The 20,180-nt window shown below is 36.6% G+C and overlaps 2 protein-coding genes across 2 annotated transcripts in view; both read left to right on the top strand.

The window, feature by feature from the left end:
* The window catches only part of gucy1b1 (guanylate cyclase 1 soluble subunit beta 1), a 28,505-nt gene extending 21,000 nt beyond the window's left edge, over positions 1–7,505 (top strand). The window contains exons 11-13 of the mRNA XM_088341756.1: positions 1,243–1,383; positions 3,668–3,822; positions 5,513–7,505. Of these exons, the coding sequence (XP_088197882.1) occupies positions 1,243–1,383; positions 3,668–3,822; positions 5,513–5,636 (420 nt within the window). The 3' untranslated portion in view covers positions 5,637–7,505. The remainder of the gene's footprint in view (positions 1–1,242; positions 1,384–3,667; positions 3,823–5,512) is intronic.
* Positions 7,506–15,177: 7,672 nt separating this feature from the next.
* fabp2 (fatty acid binding protein 2, intestinal) lies at positions 15,178–19,707 on the top strand. Its single transcript, XM_088341757.1, has 4 exons — positions 15,178–15,436; positions 17,031–17,203; positions 19,238–19,345; positions 19,483–19,707. The coding sequence occupies exons 1-4, from the start codon at positions 15,370–15,372 to the stop codon at positions 19,531–19,533; spliced, it is 399 nt and encodes a 132-aa protein (XP_088197883.1). The 5' UTR covers positions 15,178–15,369; the 3' UTR covers positions 19,534–19,707.
* The last annotated feature ends 473 nt before the right edge of the window (positions 19,708–20,180 follow it).

Raw genomic sequence — 20,180 nt, 5'->3', positions numbered from 1 at the left:
TGACTTGAAAAGCGCTATATAAATGCAGATCATTTCAGATCATTTCAAAGAGAGACAGAGGAGAAAAGAATGGGCGAAGAAGGTAAGAAAAAAAGAGAGATAAAGAAATCCAGCTCCAGCTGCGAGTGGTGCCTGGCTTTGGCAAAATCAAGTGGATATATTTAAAAATGCAGCTCTTTTTTCTCTTGCGCTTCTCTCAGTGTTGTTTCGCAGGCCGGATTCAAGCGCTTGGCAGGCCTGATCTGGCCTGTGGGCTGGTGCAACCAAAAACAAGTGCTACAAAGCACAATGAGCACTACCAACTACAGAGAGTCAGAGTGACCAAAATGCATCATTTTACTTCTCATTTTTTCCCCAACCGTTTGGAGGTTTTTGGGTACCTTTAGTAGCAAGATGGCCGAAGATTGTTTGAACTTCCCTTGGCTCGTCTTATGTAAAATAAATGCAAATTCATTGACCGAGTATTTATAAAAATACACGTTTATGTGATAGTACAAGCCTATTGGTTTTATCAATGTTGTTTTCTTTAGTTAATTAAGTTTTTAACCACTAGGAGGTGTTAAATAATACACACAGTTCCTTTTATATGTTTGCATACCTGTATATTTTCTTCTCAGTGTGGCCTAAAGCTATTTTTTGATGTTAGGGAATGTTTAAAAAAAAAAAAAAATACAGTAGTTTGTACACAATCCAATATCTATCATTAGAACATACATTGATTATTTGAATATGTTTTTACCCCATAAAACTAAAAATTGTATTTTAAAAGCTGAATACACATTTCGGTGTAAAAAACGTGATCTAAAAACTTACATTGCGTGCTGCCAAACGCGTAGTTCTCGTGTTTAAGTTTTTCCTCCAGCGGAACGGTAGAGCAAATTTCAAAACAATGCTTTCGAGGGAGGACACTGCGCTTTATGAGCCTCTCGTGACAGATTTACACAGCGGGCTTTCAGACAAGAATGCTCTTGAAGGAGTCAAACAGACCTGGGCCACTTTGGGCTAAGCCTACGCTGGCTTCGGGCCCTGGGTCACCAAAAGAAGTAATATTTACTCTACGGGCTGAATAGCTTGGTGGTCTCATGGCTCAGGTTCGTCCCCTCCTTCGATCTTTTCAAGCTGACGTAAGTGTTTATCAGCGTGTTTATTTTTGGCTTCACTGTGTATTGAAAAATATTAAAACCCTCGGTAGACTTTTAAAATAGAGTCCTACTGGAAGTTGCGGAATCTTTTTGGATGCAGGTGGAGACGGTGGGCGACAAGTATATGACGGTGAGCGGCCTGCCTGAGCCGTGCACGCACCACGCCAAGTCCATCTGCCACCTTGCGCTCGACATGTTGGAGATCGCCGGGCAAGTTAAAGTGGACGATGAACCTGTACAGGTGGGATTGAAGTTCAAGAAGCAAGTTGAAAGCATATACTTTGGCAAAATGACTCCTTACCTTCTGAACTTTCATGTCCCGGTTGGTAAGAAAAGGTGGTGTCATTTCACCAAAGTAAATATTTTAAATCTGATTTCTATACAAGGTGCAAATACTCCGCGCTTTACTGTTCTATTCCATTTTCCCCTAAAATGAGATACAAAGTCATTTTAGTGAATTTGCGCGTGGGACATATGCCAGGGGAGCATTTCACGTGGGGGGGATATTTTTCGGCATGACACAGCAAGGTTGAAATTCTCTAAACAGGCCTAGAGCGCCCTCGTGCTCGACCGATTATGGGGCTAGACGATTATCTACAGCGATATTTGGGAATTTGACGGATATAGGTATTGGCGTTTTTTTTTTTTCCTTTCATTCGACTGGCTGATTATTTAAGCTTTCTAAGGCAGCCGAGCTCCCGCTTCACTCATACTCCTTCCTTCCTCTCCTCTCAAGGGGCATCATAGGCGCTGCCACGAGGGGCAGCCTTTCCAGCAGCTCCGTATTATTTTGCTCATTTTATGATTTGTTTTATTGTTTGCTTCTATCTTCGGCGTTTTTGTCCCGTTTGACAACTACACCTTGGATTACTTTCTATCCTATCGTTATGGGTTTTAACGCACAAATTTATTCGAGGAATCAACTCCTTGCCCTGAAGAGTTCTCGTGCTGGCGTGATGAGAGGGCCCTATCGTGGGTGCATAGCCGGAGCTAAGGCTAAGCGGCTAGCGGCGTCTTTGGTACCATCCGTAATCATGGTAAATGTGAACTCTCTACCAAATAACACCGAAGAACTGGCTGTGCTGGTGAAAAACATCAAAGCGTACAGGAAGTGCAGTTTGCTGTGTTTTACGGAAACGTGGCTCACGTCTTGCATCCCGGACGCTAACCTGGAGCTACCCGGAGCTACTTAGAGCAAGCAGGCTTTAGCGCTGTTAAAGACAGAGACACAAAAGCCTGCGGGAAGCGGAGAGGAGGTGGACTCGCTATCTACGTGAACACGAGGTGGTGTAACCCTGGGCACAAAGGTTTCCATCTGCTGCAGGGACCTCGAACTTTTAGACAAGCGTGTGATGTCATCCACTCCGCTGCTGCTAAACTACAACACAGCACCCCGAGGTCATCCTGTTAATCTGTAAACAACAAAAGGATACTGCTGGAAGTGAGAATTTCCCTCCGGGGATGAATAAAGTATCTACTTATCTATCTATCCATCTCACCTCGCTATCCACCTCGCGTCTTTTCATTGGATAAGCAACCGAGGCGGAGCCACTGAAGCAAAAGCTTTTTTCGACTCCAAACGCTGGCGACTCACCAACATTTCTGAGTGTGAATCAAGCCGCTGCTAATATTGAGATTTTAAAAAGTCCTCAGTAGAAAAGCATGTTTGTGATTGCCGTATTGTCACGAAAATGAGGCGCACATCAAAGTCTCTGATTTTCTCCAAATCGTACATTGCGCCAGGTGAGTGATCTTGGGCGACCGCCCCAGGACTGGTGGGTCTCAGGTTCAAGCCTTAGCCAAATATGAATTAAATCCTCACTTTCTTTCCATCGAATGCTCGCCATGTTTTTGTCAGCAATTATGTGCCAATTTCTACACTACGCGGAAGAAAATTGAAACCAAGCAGCCGTGAGAGATTAATGAATCAAAAGTTTGCAGGTGGAGGAAGTCGAGAAAAACAAACTCCGACAAGTTTTTATCAGCCTGTTTGACTTTGTAATCAGTACCTAAATAAACCACAACCAAACTCAGTTTTGCTACTGCTCTATTTTTAAATATGCACACTTGTAAGTCTGTCTGAGTTGTGCCCAAAAATGCCTCCCCTCTCGCACAAACGTTACTAAAACCTCTTCGTATGTAATTTTTGGGGGAATTTTAGAGAAAAGCACTGACTATTTGCACATAGTATCCACGAGGGAAATCATCTAATATTTCACCATGACTTGACTATTAATTTGTTCATCATCAGACCTGTTCAAATGCTTAATAATTGTTCTCTCATGGACCATAGCAAATTCCTACTTGTGTATTTTGGCCACACACTGAAGAGGAACAGAGTTTCACGCAAAAACACACTCAAATCACCTCACTGCCCGGGCTAAAAATAGAATCTCATTCATCTCACACACAAGAGAGCCTTCACGCTCCGAAGACCACCAACCGCTTGACGGAGAAATAGTCTGCAGATTGCTTACAAGTACCTCTTTGGGAGTGCTTATAGAAACACTTTGTTGTTTTTGCAGATTACCATCGGGATCCACACGGGGGAGGTTGTGACCGGCGTGATCGGCCAGAGGATGCCTCGCTACTGCCTGTTCGGCAACACCGTCAACCTCACTAGCCGCACCGAAACAACTGGGGAAAAGGGCAAAATTAACGTTTCGGAATATACTTACAGGTGAGGAAAGGCTTGAAGTCACAATAGATGACTCCTAGAAAACGATCCCCCAAAACAGAGAATAGAGAAATACATTTTATTTTACCACAAGGGATGATGGGATATTTGCTCACATTTCGCTGAAAACTAAGAAGAGTAAAACCTCTTTTGAGTAGCTAACGTAAGTGATTAAAACTATAAATATATTGTATATAAATTACACCAGATACACAATATATGGAAAGGTTAGAGAGACCAAATTAATAGAATCTATTAATGTTTTACACAGGCAATATGTCAGGCTCTGGCATTACTGGAGAAGTGGAGGAACCCAAAATGTTTTTAGAAAGGGGTTTATTTAAATTACAGAAAGGCAATCGGTGTAAGATAGTGTACAGAACAACCATGTTTACTAGGATCTTTAGATATGAAAGACATCAAAGCTTCTTTAACACAGGCTCGACTATGCATGCTACATAATGTTGAAACAATAACTACAACTAAATGAACAAACCATGAAAGAAAATACAGCATATGGTTGGAAATCAAGTGATTCTACTTAACCAAAATTTCTAGGGAGGAAGAAGCATGGGACATACTCACTCGTGGATAGAATAACTACATAATATTCCAACAACAACAAGTTCTAACTGAAAAGAACAAGATAGAAGACAACGCAGGATATGTTGTATTACTAATTTATAATGAACAAAAACATGAAAGAAAGACAATGCAGGATATGTTGTCATGCTGACCAACTCTAACTGAACAAAACAAGACAAAAAGGACAGCGCGGATTAGGTTGGAACACTAAAGTCCTGAACAAAAGAGAGATGGTGCAGGATATAAGTTGATTAGTTTCGTCAAATCGGTTTGTGATCACTCAGATTTAAAGCGAAATAATATACTAGGTCCCTGTTTTAAGCACTTATTTTGATATATAGTGTTGTAGTTTTTTTTTTTTTTTTAATTACTGTAGTATTTTTGTAACATTACTGTAGTCATGTATTAATAGCACTATAGCAGTATTTTTGTAGCATGACTGTTGTAATATTTCTGCAGTAGTATATCTTGAATTATAATATTGCTGTAGTAATATTTTTTTTTGTATTTCTGAAGTCGTATTTTCGTGGTAAAATTCTAATCGTACTTTACAGAAAGATGTTTGGGTTAATTCTAAAAACCAAACCAAAATAGAAAAATGTATTCAGTTTTATTTTTTGAACTAGCCCTTATATCTTTCAATTCTTCTGTATGTGGCCGTTCAAATATACCAGGGATGTCAAAATCAGTTTGGCTCTAGGGCCGGATCTAGACTTTCTGTTCTGAGGCGGGCCGGATCAGTAAAAGAATGTAAACTCCAAATTCTTCGGTTTTCAATGTTATGATTGATCATACAGCCTACATTAGTTTCCTATCTTACATATTATAACCACTGATGACAAGGAATCTTATCTAAAAACTTGTCAAGAACCGGAACAGGATCAAGACCCAAATGCATGATGCCATGGCAACCGTGACAAACTTACACGTTTATTCACAAACAATGGAATTGAACATGTTAACTGGTTTATTTCAATAGTTGAATACATGCAGTTTTACACTTAAACTAACTCACCACGCTATATAAACTCAACACTGCCCACTGGTGGCCGGAGGATTTGTTATGCATTTATTTAAAAAAAGCTATAGATATGACCTTTTCTTGCAGGTGTTTGCAGTCTGCCGAGAATGCAGACCCTCAATTCCACCTAGCGTACCGAGGCCCTGTCACCATGAAGGGAAAGAAGGAGCCCATGAAGGTGTGGTTCCTGTCCAGACAGGAAGTCCAATGACACGCCCACCATGAAAGAGATTGAGTCGAACGAAATAACACTCGATAGTTTCTTTCTGACTGTGCCATTGTGCTTAATCGCACCGTAACATCCAGCTCACTATTTACTGCATTTATTTTATATCCGTAGATTAACTTGAGTGAAAACAGCTGTACTGTATTTGCAAAGCACTTTTCAGAGGCCAAACATATACCCAATGAAATTTAAAGGGACAGTGTGTATTATTTAGTGCCTTTTAGTGGGGAAAAAAATGGTCATTCATTAAAAGAAAGGAAAAATACATGAACTATTATTTAAACGTGCATTTTTTAAACTCACAAGTCGTTAAATGTGCATATATCTCACCTAGAGAGCTGACATTATCTCAATTACCTGTTTCCTTGAAAATGTCACAAATAAATAACAAAATTTACTCTGAAGCTCCCAAAATTAAGAACCAGTTCTGAAAAGGAAATGAAAATAATCAACAATAGTTTCCCAAGAATATGACCAATAATCAGGGAAATATTGGATAAGTAGTATTTGTAAGGGAACAAATCAGGAAAAGTAGATATTAATCTTGAAAAAATGTTTTTAATATAATAATAATAATAATAATTTCCTTGTATTGTCATTCTGTGTAACAATGTACACAGAACGAAATGTCGATTGCACCTGACCCGTTGTAGCGAGCCGATGCAGCCGCAGCCAACAGAAGGCGCCGCCGACCACTTTTTAAGTCTTAGGAATGACTCGGCCGGGGCGCGAACCACCGACCTCCCAGTCTCAAAGCAAGAATATATTCATTCTTCTTGAAAAAAATATTTATAACACGAAAACTATATGCATTTATTGTTTACTGATAGAAAGACAATTACAATGATACCTTGGTACTCAAACCTTATCCTTTAAAAACATTTTTCCCTTATGAAGTAATTGTATTTATTTGAATAAGTTCCTACACATTTCAAAATACTCCAAATATTAATAAAATGTGTACCTCAACAAGGCATGAGTTTTCCAGCTATATTCGTTTTATCACATCTTTTTTTGGATCGTCACATTATTATTATTTTTTTGTACGTACACTGTATTTGTACTTATACGGCGCTTTGAGTTGCAATTCATTGCTTTTAAAGTGGTATATAAACAAATATTGATTTTATTATTGTCTGCCATTTTGCTATAAAAATAGCAGAGAAATAGTGCAGTTTGGTTACTTTGAGTCTGTAGTTTGTATTGTTCCTTGTGCTTTGTTCCACAATTCAATACAATGACATCTAGTGGTCAAATAATACACACTGCCCCTATAATTTTAGAAAGAGTGGAGAAATTATGAATTATAAAAATGTTTATTATAAGTAGGCTACATATTAAAATATTATACATAATGCTTTTTCCTCATACGATAATGTGAAAAATACAGTATTTACCCTTTTCCCCTTTTATTTAAAAAATGTGAAGCTGTGCCAATTAGGATTTGCTTTAAGGTTTTTGGCTAGGATTTTTTTAGACGCTCATGTGCCAAAATTTCAAGGACATGTGTTTATTCTGTTTGGTTGTAACGATGAACTTTAATTAGTGTTTCGTGGCAGCACGGTGGAATTTGATTGTTTGATTTGTCTTTACTATTCTCACTTTATCACATGTTCAGAAACTTGCTTTTAAGTTTGTGTAATGCTGAAATAGGGTTTGATATTTAAGTTTATTAGATGGGAATGAAAAAAAGGATGTGGATAAATTTTCACCTATAAAATTGCACACAAGTTTACCACTTATCACTGCAGTGTTCATGCATATTTGAAAGGCACTTATTTATTGTCTTATTTTGCCATACCGTTGTATGAAACGTTTGGGAAAAAACTCCAAATAAAATATTTTTAACTCACATCCCATTAGTGCAGAGTGTCTCTTTAACAAATATAAATAAAACCCCTATAGTGAATTAAAACCCGCGCCATAGAAGGTTAGTCTAATTTGAGCGACTGCGCACAAGTCATCGATAACGTTGGAACGTCGTTTCTCGAGACAACGTGAAATATATCACGGGCTCCCCCTAGTGTCCGTCCAAAAAGACACAACCGTAGAATTGCAAAGTTAAGTCAAGTCACATTTATTTGTATGGCCCTTAATCACAAAATGTCTCAAAGGACTGCACAGGTTCAAGCAAGACAAGGATTAATTTGCAGCTGTAAATATGACTTCATACAAAAGCACTTTTAGTGTTTCCATTTTGAGCATTTACAATGACCTAGATGTGCTTATGAGAGTTTGTTATATCTCTACTCTGATAAGATCTTCTGATTGTAGCTCCATGTGTACTCTAGACACACACTTAAGCGTGATTATAAAATACGCTTTATTGACTAAAGGAGATGGCAATCAAAATAAATGAGCTGAAGAATACTCGATGCATAACAGTAAGTAGACTGTGATATATACAAAAATGCTAAACCAAGCAACTTAGAATTCAACTTTGCGTCCAATGAAATTATAAACAAGGCTGTGCACACGAAAAAAAAGGACACAGTACAAAAATCCCTCAGTCATCATGATCAATGGGGACCGGAACCGCCAGCGAAAAATGAAAATCTGCAATGTAGCGTCGCAACTTCATAAAAGCCCTGAGGGTCAAATTTACCTCGAGATGATGTCCTTACCGACTAAGGGTATGGGACGGTAACAAAATTATAACTATAGATCTACAAAATAAAAACACAGAATACAAAAGTACAATAAAATCTGAGGGCTTCTTTTTTCAGTAAAAGAAAGTCATTTAGAAAGCAGGTGGCTAGTTGCACGCTAGCATCGGGTTCTTTTTAGGTTGAGCCAGGCCTCTGCAATTATTAAACAGGGGAAAATGGCAAAATTAACGTTTCGGATATAGCGGTTTCCCAAGAGTTGTAGCTACAGGTCAACTGTTAAATCAAGTCATTTTTATTTGTATAGCCCTTAATCACAAAGAGTCTCAAAGGGCTGCACAGGTTATTACAAAGACTATTTTTCAGACTATTATTACAACATCCCCTGATCTGGAACCAACATGAGGGCAAGGAAAAACTCAAAAACCTCAACATGAGGAAAATGAAGAAACCTTGAGAAGGGACCGCACATGTGGCATCCCCCTTTCAGGATTACCAGACAGCAAAAGATGTTGCAATCACAAATAATACAGAGATATTGTCCACGAAAAGTATAGGTTATTCATATGCTATAGAGTAGAAGTGAGTTTTAAGCTTAGATTTAAACATTTCCACTGAGGTTACAGATCGGATCTCAGGGGGACGAGCATTCCACAGCACCGGTGCCCGGATGGAGAACGCTCTCGAACCAGCGGAACACTCCTTGGCTCTTGGGATCACCAGAAGACCGGCGCTCTCAGAACGAAGGCCTTTGACCGGAACATAGGGGGAAACCAGATCTGAAAGATATGAGGGAGCAAGTCCATGTATGATTTTGTATAATGAATAAAAACTTATTTCGAACATTAAAATAAAAACAGGACAAAAACAATGAGTCAACAACAAAATAATGTCACATAACATGTTCGAAAAGGGGTAGTCAGAAGCAGATGCTTATTTTTCATACCCCTTTATCTTCCCTATTAAATACATTTTACAAATCCTCCTTTCCTCTTACGTCTAATACAACAAAATCTCATGGATATACTTATTACATAGGTCAGATATCAATAATTATAATAATTACAATAATCACAGATTTTATACACTAATCTCCGCAATGCCAATGCCTCAAAGTCATAATTCGTCTAGTTACCAAATGTCACTGCGGCACCAATGATAATAACAATAAAAAGAAACATAATATTTATAATAACAGTTCTGATATAATAATAGCAACAATAACAACAAGTTCACCATAGTTTTAAACACAGTATTTCCAATCTCCCTCATATCCCATTTTCTTCATCCCTGTATTTGGCCAGTAATGCTTTTTTGTATTTAAATTTGAACACATGAATAGTTGGACATTGTTTGATCTCATCTTATCAATTATTCCAAAGTTTGACTCCACACACAGACACACACATACTTTTCCTGGTTGTTCTCACCTTTGGGATTTTGAATTTACTACAGCCCCTCAAGTTATAATTTCCCTCTTTCCGAGTGAATAATTTTTGTATGTTTTCTGGCACTATGTTTTTGTTAACCTTAAATAACAGTTGTGAAGTGAAAAGTTTTATTAAATCATCCAATTTTAATAATTTGGACTGCATCAATAAAATATTGGTATGATCCCGATATCCTACCCTGTGTGTGGTTTTTGAAGGATGAAAAGGGGCTGTAGTGAACTTTTGTAATTATTGCCCCAGACTTCTGCACAATATGTTAAATATGGCAGAACTAGAGAACAATGTAATAAATACAATGCATTATAATTTAAAAGAAATTTGGCTTTATTAATTATTGAAATGCTTTTAGATACATTAGTTTGTATGTGTCTGATGTGTGTTTTCCAACTTAATTTATTGTCTATTATGACCCCTAAAAACTTAATTTCTAATACAATGTCTATTGCAACACCATTAATTTTTACTTCAAAATTTTTATTTGCCTTACGATTACCAAAAAATATTACTTTGGTTTTATTTAAATTTAAAGCAAATTTATTTATATCCATCCATACTTTTAGGTTAATTAGTTCACAATTAATACAGGTTACCAAATCAATATAGTTATCATTTGAATAGAAAATGTTAGTGTTGTCTGCAAATATTACTATTTTCAATAGTTTTTGAAACATTAAAAATATCGTTAATATATAAATTAAATAACTTTGGTCCCAGGATGGATAGAACCCTGTGGCACTCCACAACAGATGTCCAAGTATTCAGATGACAACTCTCCCATTTTTACATATTGTTCCCTCCCCGTCAAATAACTTTGAATCCATTGCAAAGCTGATGCCATATCTTTCCAGTTTTTTAAATAGTATATTATGATTAATGGTATCAAATGCTTTTTTTAAGTCAATAAATACCCCGACTGCGTATCTCTTCTTTACTATACTATGGGTGATTTCTTCTACTGCATCAATAATTGCCATTGTTGCTGATCGGTTTGCTCTAAAACCATATTGCCTTTCATTAATCAATTTATGTTTATCTACAAATTGTTCTAGTCTATTATTGTAAAGTCTCTCTAATATTTTAGAGAACTGAGGAAGTAGAGATACCGGTCTATAGTTTGTAAAAATGTGCTTGTTTCCATTTTTGTATATTGGTATAACTTTTGCTATTTCCATTTGATTTGGAAATTTGCCTGTTAGAAATGATAGATTACAGATGTAGGTCAATGGTTTCACAATGCTATTTATAATTTGCTTAACTAGTACCATATCGATGTCAAAACAATCCATAGAGATTTTGTTTTTACAGTTGTTAACCACGTCTAAGATTTCTGATTCCGTAACCCCAGATAAAAACATGGTCTTGGAGTTCATTTTTATCAGTGACTCAAATTGTTTATCACTGCATTCTGGGATATTTGCAGCGAGCTCTGCTCCAACATTTACAAAATAACTATTGAAATTCTCCACAACTTGATTGAAATTATAATTTTCACTGTTCTTATCAATAAAATAGTTTGGATATGCATTACTAAAATTATTTCCTTTTATTATACTATTTAAAATATCCCAAATACCTTTGATATTACTTTTATGATTTAATAAATTGGTATATTATAATTTCTTGCTTGCTCTTAATATTCCTGTCAATTTGTTTTTATACGTTTTATACCGGAATTCGGCTTCCTCAGTTCTTAGTTTAATAAATTTTCTATATAAGGTGTTTTTTTTTCTTACAAGCATTATATAAACCCTTAGTTATCCTTGGATGGTTTACAGATCTATTCATAATATTAGTTTGTCTCATTGGGCAATTTTTGTTATACTTGTTAGTGAATATTTCCAAAAATATGTCAAACGCACGATCCACATCATCTGTACCATATTATAGCATTCCAGTTTTGTTTAACCAAGTCATCATAGAGTGATATAATAGTCTCTTCAGTTCTAACTAAGAGAACATGTTTCATGGGTATTGGATCTGACATTGGTGATGTACAGGCTTGGCAAGGGTGGCCTAAGAGAGTTGTGACCTAGCGGTAGCATTAGGCCAGACCTGCTATTAGCTTCTCTCCCGATGCAGCCTCAGTCGGTTCCCGGACCTCATAATAATCCACGGGGCACTTGCTGTGATCACCATTTCTTTGCGCACTTCTGAATTTCCTCACACTCTGATTTAGTTGATGAATTCATTTTCAATGTAACAAGCCGTTGAAATACTAGATCACTGTTACTTTTTTTTTTTTTTGAGTTAGAAAAATTGACTTGTACGCTGTTTGACTGACAGCATACACCAACTTATTACAGTCGCGCACAGAGACAGTCACGCCCACCAAAAGCACAAAGCCCCACCTAACCATCCCCTGTGATAGCATTTGCTGTGTGCTGTCTGCTCACACAATGCACAATACGTTGATATCAATGACCATGAAAACATTTCAATTCAAAATCTGCAAAGCAGTGAACCAGCGATAAATGAGGGGCAAAGTAGCAAGGGCTCTCTGTACGTGCGATTGAATGTAACCACTACATTAGAAACACCTGCCCATTTGTGAGTACAAAAAGAGTTATCTCTTACTAACCAGAGATACCAATGAGCATCTTTTGAGATTAAACGGGTGTGTTCCTGTGTTAAAGATTACCTCACAGGATTTATCCCTCTGGTGAGAGTGGAAAGGTCTGAGGAAAGAGATATCGGGGAGAAACAATAAAGTGACACCGAAGGTCAAGGTAGCATTTGTCATTGAGTGCTTGCTAAATAAAATGTAACCTAAATTTAGTGAAATCGCTAACCAGGCAACCGGTCCAAAAGGTTGGGCTATTTTCAACCATTATGCAAACAGCAGAGTTTACCTTGGAAATCATCAGAGGTGTGCATTAAGGGCTATACAAATAAAAATGACTTGACTTGCATGAAGTGAGTGCATGTGAGTTTCCAATATCAAAGGTCTCCGGGATGAAAAGTTGAAAGGTCAAAGGTAAAGTGTCGTTATCACCGTGACTGCAATTACGGGCCATCGTGTCATCGTATCTCTGCTCAGTGATAAGCAGAAACGTCCCATCATTGATCCTCTTCCGTGTCGATCGGCAACGCAGGGTTCATGTGAGGACACTGAGAATCTGAGTTTACCAACTCCAGGTTGGTCATTTACAAATCAAGTGCTTAAATGAATGAAAAGAAAAGAATATTTCAGATGTCAAACGGTAAATATGCATACTTTAGACAACATTTCTTAGAAGTAGCATTCCTTGATACCAAAAAAGGATGACATTTAAAATATACTCAACTGTAACCAAAGTAACTTTGTTGAGATTAGTGAATGTTTTTTTTCCAAATAACATAGTTTTAGAAAGAGACAGGAGAAAACTGACACCAGGTATCGATGTTGGTACCAGCCTTATTTTAAGGCAGATATGCTAAATGTGGCCCTCGAGACAATGCTAAGAGAAGCACATGAGAAAAAATAAGCCACAAACAGTAAACTGAAGTCTTAAATATGTCCACTGAATGTGTAGTACCATGCAAGGTTTCGACATTTTCCTCATGTTGAAGTTTTTGAGTTTTTCCTTGCCCTCATGTAGGTTTTAGATCAGGGGATGATGTAATAATAGTCTGTAGTTTGTGTAATCTGTGGTCTGTGCAGCCCTTTGAGACTCCTTGTGATTAAGGGCTATACAAATAAACATGACTTGGCACTGAATGATGCCAAAGTCACTAGCAAAGCACCCATTGTAGCTGTATTTGCTGACTATCCTTAATCAACCAGAGAACATTTAGGAAACCCATTGCAGCGTCATTTTACTTAAAACAAAAGTCCAAACGCGCTATTTAGGGCAAAACCAAAAATATATTAAAAAAATTAAAAAAATAAATAGCACTTGGGTGTCTTCGCAAAAGTTAAGCTTCTTTCGATAATAGATATGCAATCTGACAGCAAAGACTTTTAAACCAATACATCAATAATTTAAGTTAGGGTTTGTATGCTATTTTGTCACTTCCCAGAAATTAGTTCAATTTTTTTTGCTTCTTTTTGTTTACAAATCCACAGTTGAAAAACACTACAAGAGATTAAATCGTAGTGAAAGAAAAATAGATTGAGAAAAAAATCATTTTATTATTAAATCTTCCCTGAATGCCTGACTCATAATTTAATTGAGAGAATCAAGAAAGGCCCCCCAACCCTCCGGCTAAGACACACTTTTTATGCCATTCATTTACTAGTCTGGCCCCCGTCACTGGCAGATTGATCGAAAGAAAAGTGTATGTGTGCCATCACTCTTGAGTGTGAATTGAATACTCAATAACAGCAATGCTTATTAATAACTCAGGACATAACACTAATATATAATAATATGAGCAAAAAAATAACTGTGGAAAAAAATGACACTCTGTAAAGTGTTAATATATGGTTGCATTAAAATGAATAAAATTAAACCGTTTTCCTTTATATTTGGAACATGGTGCTTCTCCTTGTGTGCATGCCCTGGCCATCCCCGTTAAATTAGATGTACAATAAAAACATGTGAGGTATCATCTCAACAAACACTATTAGGAAATACTTGTTTTTGCAGATATTAATAAATCAGGGTTCCTACAGCTTTAAGCAAGTTGAATTCAGACTTAATACCTTTTGAGATCAAGTTTAAGACAGAGTTAAAAAAAAAAAAACAATTAAAACAAACACCACATGAATTAGAGGTAATTTTTAACAATTGTTTATTTATTGATTTCTAATCATATTTTGGTCAAGTTGAAAACTTTCCATCTGAAAAATAGCACTCTCCAAAGTTTTAGACGTGGAAAACCATAAATAAAAATGATGTTTACAGTAGTTCATGGATCCTAAGTCAAAACTACTAAATTCCAAAGAACTCTGCTACATTCCTGATTTTTTTATTCTAATGCATGAGAAATAACTCTGGGTTCCAGTGTAAGACTTTTTTGAAAAAAACAACACTGCTTTATTCATGACAAATTTTGAGTGAAGCATCATCCAGATACAAGCTTGGAGAAAAACCTGGGTGTGGAAAATTGATAAATATTACTTAATCTTTACGTTTTATCTATAAGATGTTCGGAAATTGGATTCAAGCCATGTTAATGCCAATTAAGGCTTTTTTTAATTATAAATTCAACACTTTTCCAGAGATCCGCAAGAACCCTGTAAATATATACATGGGAGTTTGGCTTCATTTATTTGTTTCGATGTGCTTCCCCACGGTGTGAGTTCAGATATTGTTATTACATGCTCCCTTACAACTTTTAGTGCAGAAATTTTGTGCCAAGCCCCATGTCCCCTATTTTCCAATCATTTATAAATAACTCATACAACGGTTGTGTGTACAAACCTAATCATTAAGTCATAAGATCTGCATTGTGGCACACTATAACAGTCCCCTTTGTGTAAACACACTGTGCATGTTTGAACTGCTTCAGACTTTTCTTCTGCTCCAATGAGAAGCGGGTGCTGGGGCTGCACCCACCTGAGAAAGTGTGAGCTTTACACAGCCACATCAGCACTTGGATAGATAGTCAGATAAGAGCGCTTTGAAAAGCAGGCGCGCTTGCAGCGCTCAGTTGCTTTGCAGAGTCAAAACCCCCCGGGCCACCCCAACCCCACGTCCCGTTTACTCGCCACCTGTGTTTACCCTCATCACCGCCATCATGACTTTCAACGGAAACTGGAAAGTGGACCGCAATGACAACTATGACAAGTTCATGGAGCAAATGGGTACGTGAGCAAACTGAAAGGCTTATACTTGGATTTTGTTTTGGGATGCTACAATAAGTATCAGGTGTAGTAACCATTATATTTAAATTTAGATGGCTTTCATATGTGCTCAACATGTAATAAAAAAGTGACTACAGTAAACCCTCGCTATAACATGGATGTAAATGGTCTGCATTTATATATGGTATGCATTTAAATAGAGCTTTTCAAATCAATGAAGACCTCCCAAAGAGCTTTACAATGTGCTTTACACTTAACCATACACACACACTCACATACCAATAACAGTGTCAGCCATGCAAGGCAACTACTTGCTTTTTGGGGGCATTATGGATTCGGTGTCTTGCCCAAGGACACTTCGACATATAACATGGAGGAACCGGAACCTGCGACCTTTCGATCCCAGGATGAACGCTTTACCTCCTGAGCTACTGCCGCCCTCACTTTTCACAGGCTTGCTACTTCACTGATTTGCATCGTGCATTGTGTTTTGGATTCTGATTGGCTAAACAGTCTCTCTGCATCCTCTCTACCTGATGATTACAATTATTATTTGACAGTACAAAAAGCCCTTTATTTGGTACTTATATTTGTTAAACAATAACTGGCACTTGAGTCTGTAAAGAGTCTGTCAATTTTTGATAAAGTATTTTATACAATAATTGAAATAAAATTGGATATTTTTAAGGCACCTTTTTAAGAAAAAAAACATTGATAAAAGAGGGTTCACTGTATTTTTTCATATATAAATAACTTAAGTACACAAAATGAAAAATATTGTAAAAAAAACAGTTTGTTTTAAAAGGCCAATATATATGTGTACTTTTATTTCAATTTATTGTATTCTTCTTTTCAAACTCAACTACTAGAATATTATCACTATGTCTAAAATCATAACTACATTGTAATAAAGTGGAAGAATAAAGCTGAGTTTCACACTTCAGAATAAGTATAATGTACCAATGCATGATAAAAAAATATTGAATTGATTCTCTGGTAGGGGTTACAGATACTATTGTATCGGGCCAAAATTGGTACTATTACGGGGTATTGTGTTCTTGTGGATACTCCCAATAACAGCCACCAATGCTAAGATGGGGTAATACCTGGCATCCTCTGAATATTTGACGCTATAGTCTCAGTACCTTGAAATATTGGTAACCATTATCTGCATCAGAAAGAATAATTGGTGTGACTTGGTATTTGTAAGTACTCACAAGTGAATACTCGTACAGGTATCATTCTAACATCTTTACTCGTTATAAAGCCTTTTCTTCCCTCCTTTTGGACAACACTTCAAAAATGTCAATACTGTGGTACTTGGAGGGCTATGTAGTAGCTCACAACTGACCGCACTTTGACAGATCAGACTGATATTGCAGGCCCCTGCAAGTGTTATCACATTGCATCCTTGCACCAATATTTACTCGAGCATTTATAATATTTATATAACTCAACTGACTGATTCAAGATGACATGCCTAACCAGTGCCTGCGTTAATACCAGTATAGTGTTGAACATTAGAAAAGAAGTGTAGGGGGAAAAAATATTTCTTTTCCAAGACATACCTTAAACGTGACATGCGTGCGAACAGGTATCAACATGGTGAAGAGGAAGCTGGCTGCCCACGACAATCTCAAAATCACCATTGAGCAGAACGGTGACAAGTTTCGCGTGAAGGAGAGCAGTAATTTCCGTACCCTGGATATCGACTTCACCTTAGGGGTCACCTTTGAATACAGCCTGGCCGACGGCACAGAAGTCTCTGTGAGTAAACAAATGCTAGGACCTTCATGTTACCTCTTTCGGGGGTAATCAATCCCTTCCAACTTTTTTTAAAACACTCTGATGCCAAAATCGATTAGACTTTGAACATTTGAGTTTGCAAGATTTTACTTGTTTGCTCAAGAATATAAACTACAAGACAAAACAAGGGCTTATTTTTAGCAACCCTTAGGGCAAAGTTGCTTTTTATCACCCACGCATCTGAAGTAGCAAAAAAGGAAGCTGATTTGGTGGAGATTCATAAAAAGGTTCCATAAATTCAGCTAGACTTTACAAATTTGTGTTATTAGGAATCGTATTAGGACCTTATTCAGGTCATGGTTATATGTTTGAAATCTACAAGCTAAGTAAATACATAAACAATAACTAAATAAATTATAGTGCTTTCAGCAGATAATGTTTAACAAAAATTTTTTCAAAACTTTTTTAACTGGATATTTTTCCTGTGTGGAGCTAAAGGTGTTAAAGACTATTTTGTACAATTAAAAACAAACTGTTTGGAATGTATCATACAGGAAATAATCAAAAATATGTGAAAATAGGAGTTAAGCATGTTTATTTGTATAGTTCTTAATCACAAGTTGTCTCAGAAGCCTGGCTAAAAGGTGTACTTAAAATTTGAAGGTAGTTATTCTTTTAATTATACAACTGTTTTTATTTTCCCCCCATTGCTTCTTAATTTAAATGTTTGCATTATTTTAAATATTTGCTATTACTTATATATATATATATATATATATATATATAAATATATACATAATTATTATTTTTTAAATTATTTGTTGAAATGTCTGCACAATATTTTTCATGGATTAGTAGTTTGGGCAAAAACGATCTATATAAATAAATATATAATTTAAATTAGTAATTTCACTCAGATGACTATCTAATTTTCCTCTATCTTTGCTAGGAGTGTGCTGAAAAATGTCACTGTTTTTTTAACTCTAAAAAGAGGCATCCTCTTCTTCTATACTGTAAACTAACGTTGTCTTTGTTGCCTAAAACTAGTACCATGATCTTACACAAAATAAATCCTTTTCAGCGTAAAACTGGCATTGGTCTTTTCAGAACAAAAAGCTGAGGTAGATTTATATGCCAAAAATTTCCGTTATCTGCTTCTGGGCAAAATTATAGCAGCAACATTTTCAGTAATTTAACAGTATTTTTACGGAAGCCCCTAAAATGCGATTTATACTCCAGAGTGACTTACGGTCCATAAAATATTGCGCAGTAGATTTATAATAAAGAGTGCACAGGTAGCAATTAATAGTTACATGGTTTGGGGTTTGAATATAGGATAAAGTATTCCCATTAAATATTCTCTATTCAAATAGCTTTATTTCGGCCCGCCTTAAACATCTATGTGTTTAAAGAAACGACTTTCTGGGCATTTCTTTGAAAAGTTATGATTTTTTAAATAAATGCAACCAAATGCTCCTTCTGGCCGCTAGAAGGCAGTAAATGCTATACAGTACTCTCAGCTTTAGTAGGCCTTGCCTGTAGTTTAAACTAATGTAGTCTAATCTTAATGGCCATGCACTGCTCAAACTTTTATTTGCTTTCTATTTATTTCAAAACCAATACGACAATAAAGGCTAAATGTTTTTTTTATTGCTCCCACTTGACTTTGGATAATGTGGTAATTTGGTTCAGGTTTCAAACTATATTCACGCAACCGTCAAAATAAACCACTGAACGCATTTAGCGACAAACATGTTTATCATTTTTCCCCTTAGTTTGGGAATAAATGAGTTATGCTTTAAAAAGATCCCTTGTCATCCACGATTAGGCTACTAAAGTAGGCAGAATAATGAAAGACAATACTGAAAAAACTCTGTAAGCTAAAAATGAAAATAAGAACAGAAAGAGTGGATCCGGCTCCGGAGGGAAACTGAGTTTGAGATCCCTGCTATAGACCATCTGTGACTACGATGATAATGTGAAAGTGCAAATATAGTAATTGGAAGAAAGTGATTTCTAAGATCTGAAAAAAATGAAACTCATACTTGACTGCAGGGCTCATGGGCTCTGGAGGGTGACGTGTTGAAGGGCACGTTCACCAGGAAGGACAATGGCAAGCCACTGACGACCACAAGGATTGTGCAAGGAGACGAGCTTATTCAGGTGGAACACCTTAAGAGCACACACACACACACACACACACACACACACACACACACACACACACACACACACACACACACACACACACACACACATTATGAAGTATTACAGTGACACTTTTTTCCTTTCGCCCACAGAGCTACAACTATGAAGGCGTGGACGCTAAAAGAATTTTCAAGCGGGCTTAGTTCAAGCAACCTTATGAAGGTGGTTTCGGATTCTATTGTACGACTTTCTGTATGCCTGCATAAACTGTACCAAGTGCACTGTGTCATGCCTCAGGTATTTACCCCAAAATATATGAATTGCACTGGATTTTGACTTGATTGTAATAAATAAACACCAACACACTCTTCCAATTATTGAAGTGAGAACTTATTGATTTCTTTTTGATATTACTAACGGAATATTTTTTTGGAAGCTATTTAACTTTGTGTTCACTCATTCCTATCTCCAACAAGAGCTCTAGCTTCTTCCACTATAATTAGACCTCTTCCCTGCAGTGCACTGCATTTAAAGCTAAATATGGTAAAAGTCAAAATGTAATTTGGTTTATATCGAATCGAAATGCCAAATGATATATATATATTATATCAATGATAATATTGTAATGTAAAGTTCATACTCCGGTAAAAAAAAAATATACGGAGCTAGCTTGCTAAAAGAGTGAAATCTATCTTAATTGCCAGACTTAAGCTAGATGGCTAGCTAGGAAGGAGGCCAAAATTTAACTTGATGACTAGCAGAAAAAGATAAAATATTAGCCCGATTGCATGCAAAAAAATGTGAAAAGATAGGTATCTAGCTTGCTTAATAGGTAGAGCGCTCGTCTTGA

The sequence above is a fragment of the Urocampus carinirostris genome, chromosome 8, assembly GCF_059441175.1.
Source record: "Urocampus carinirostris isolate Australia breed hairy pipefish chromosome 8, RoL_Ucar_1.0, whole genome shotgun sequence".
In the NCBI taxonomy this organism is placed as follows: Eukaryota; Metazoa; Chordata; class Actinopteri; order Syngnathiformes; family Syngnathidae; genus Urocampus; species Urocampus carinirostris.
Note: the sequence above shows the minus strand (reverse complement) of the source record. Positions and strands in the feature narration are given on the sequence as shown.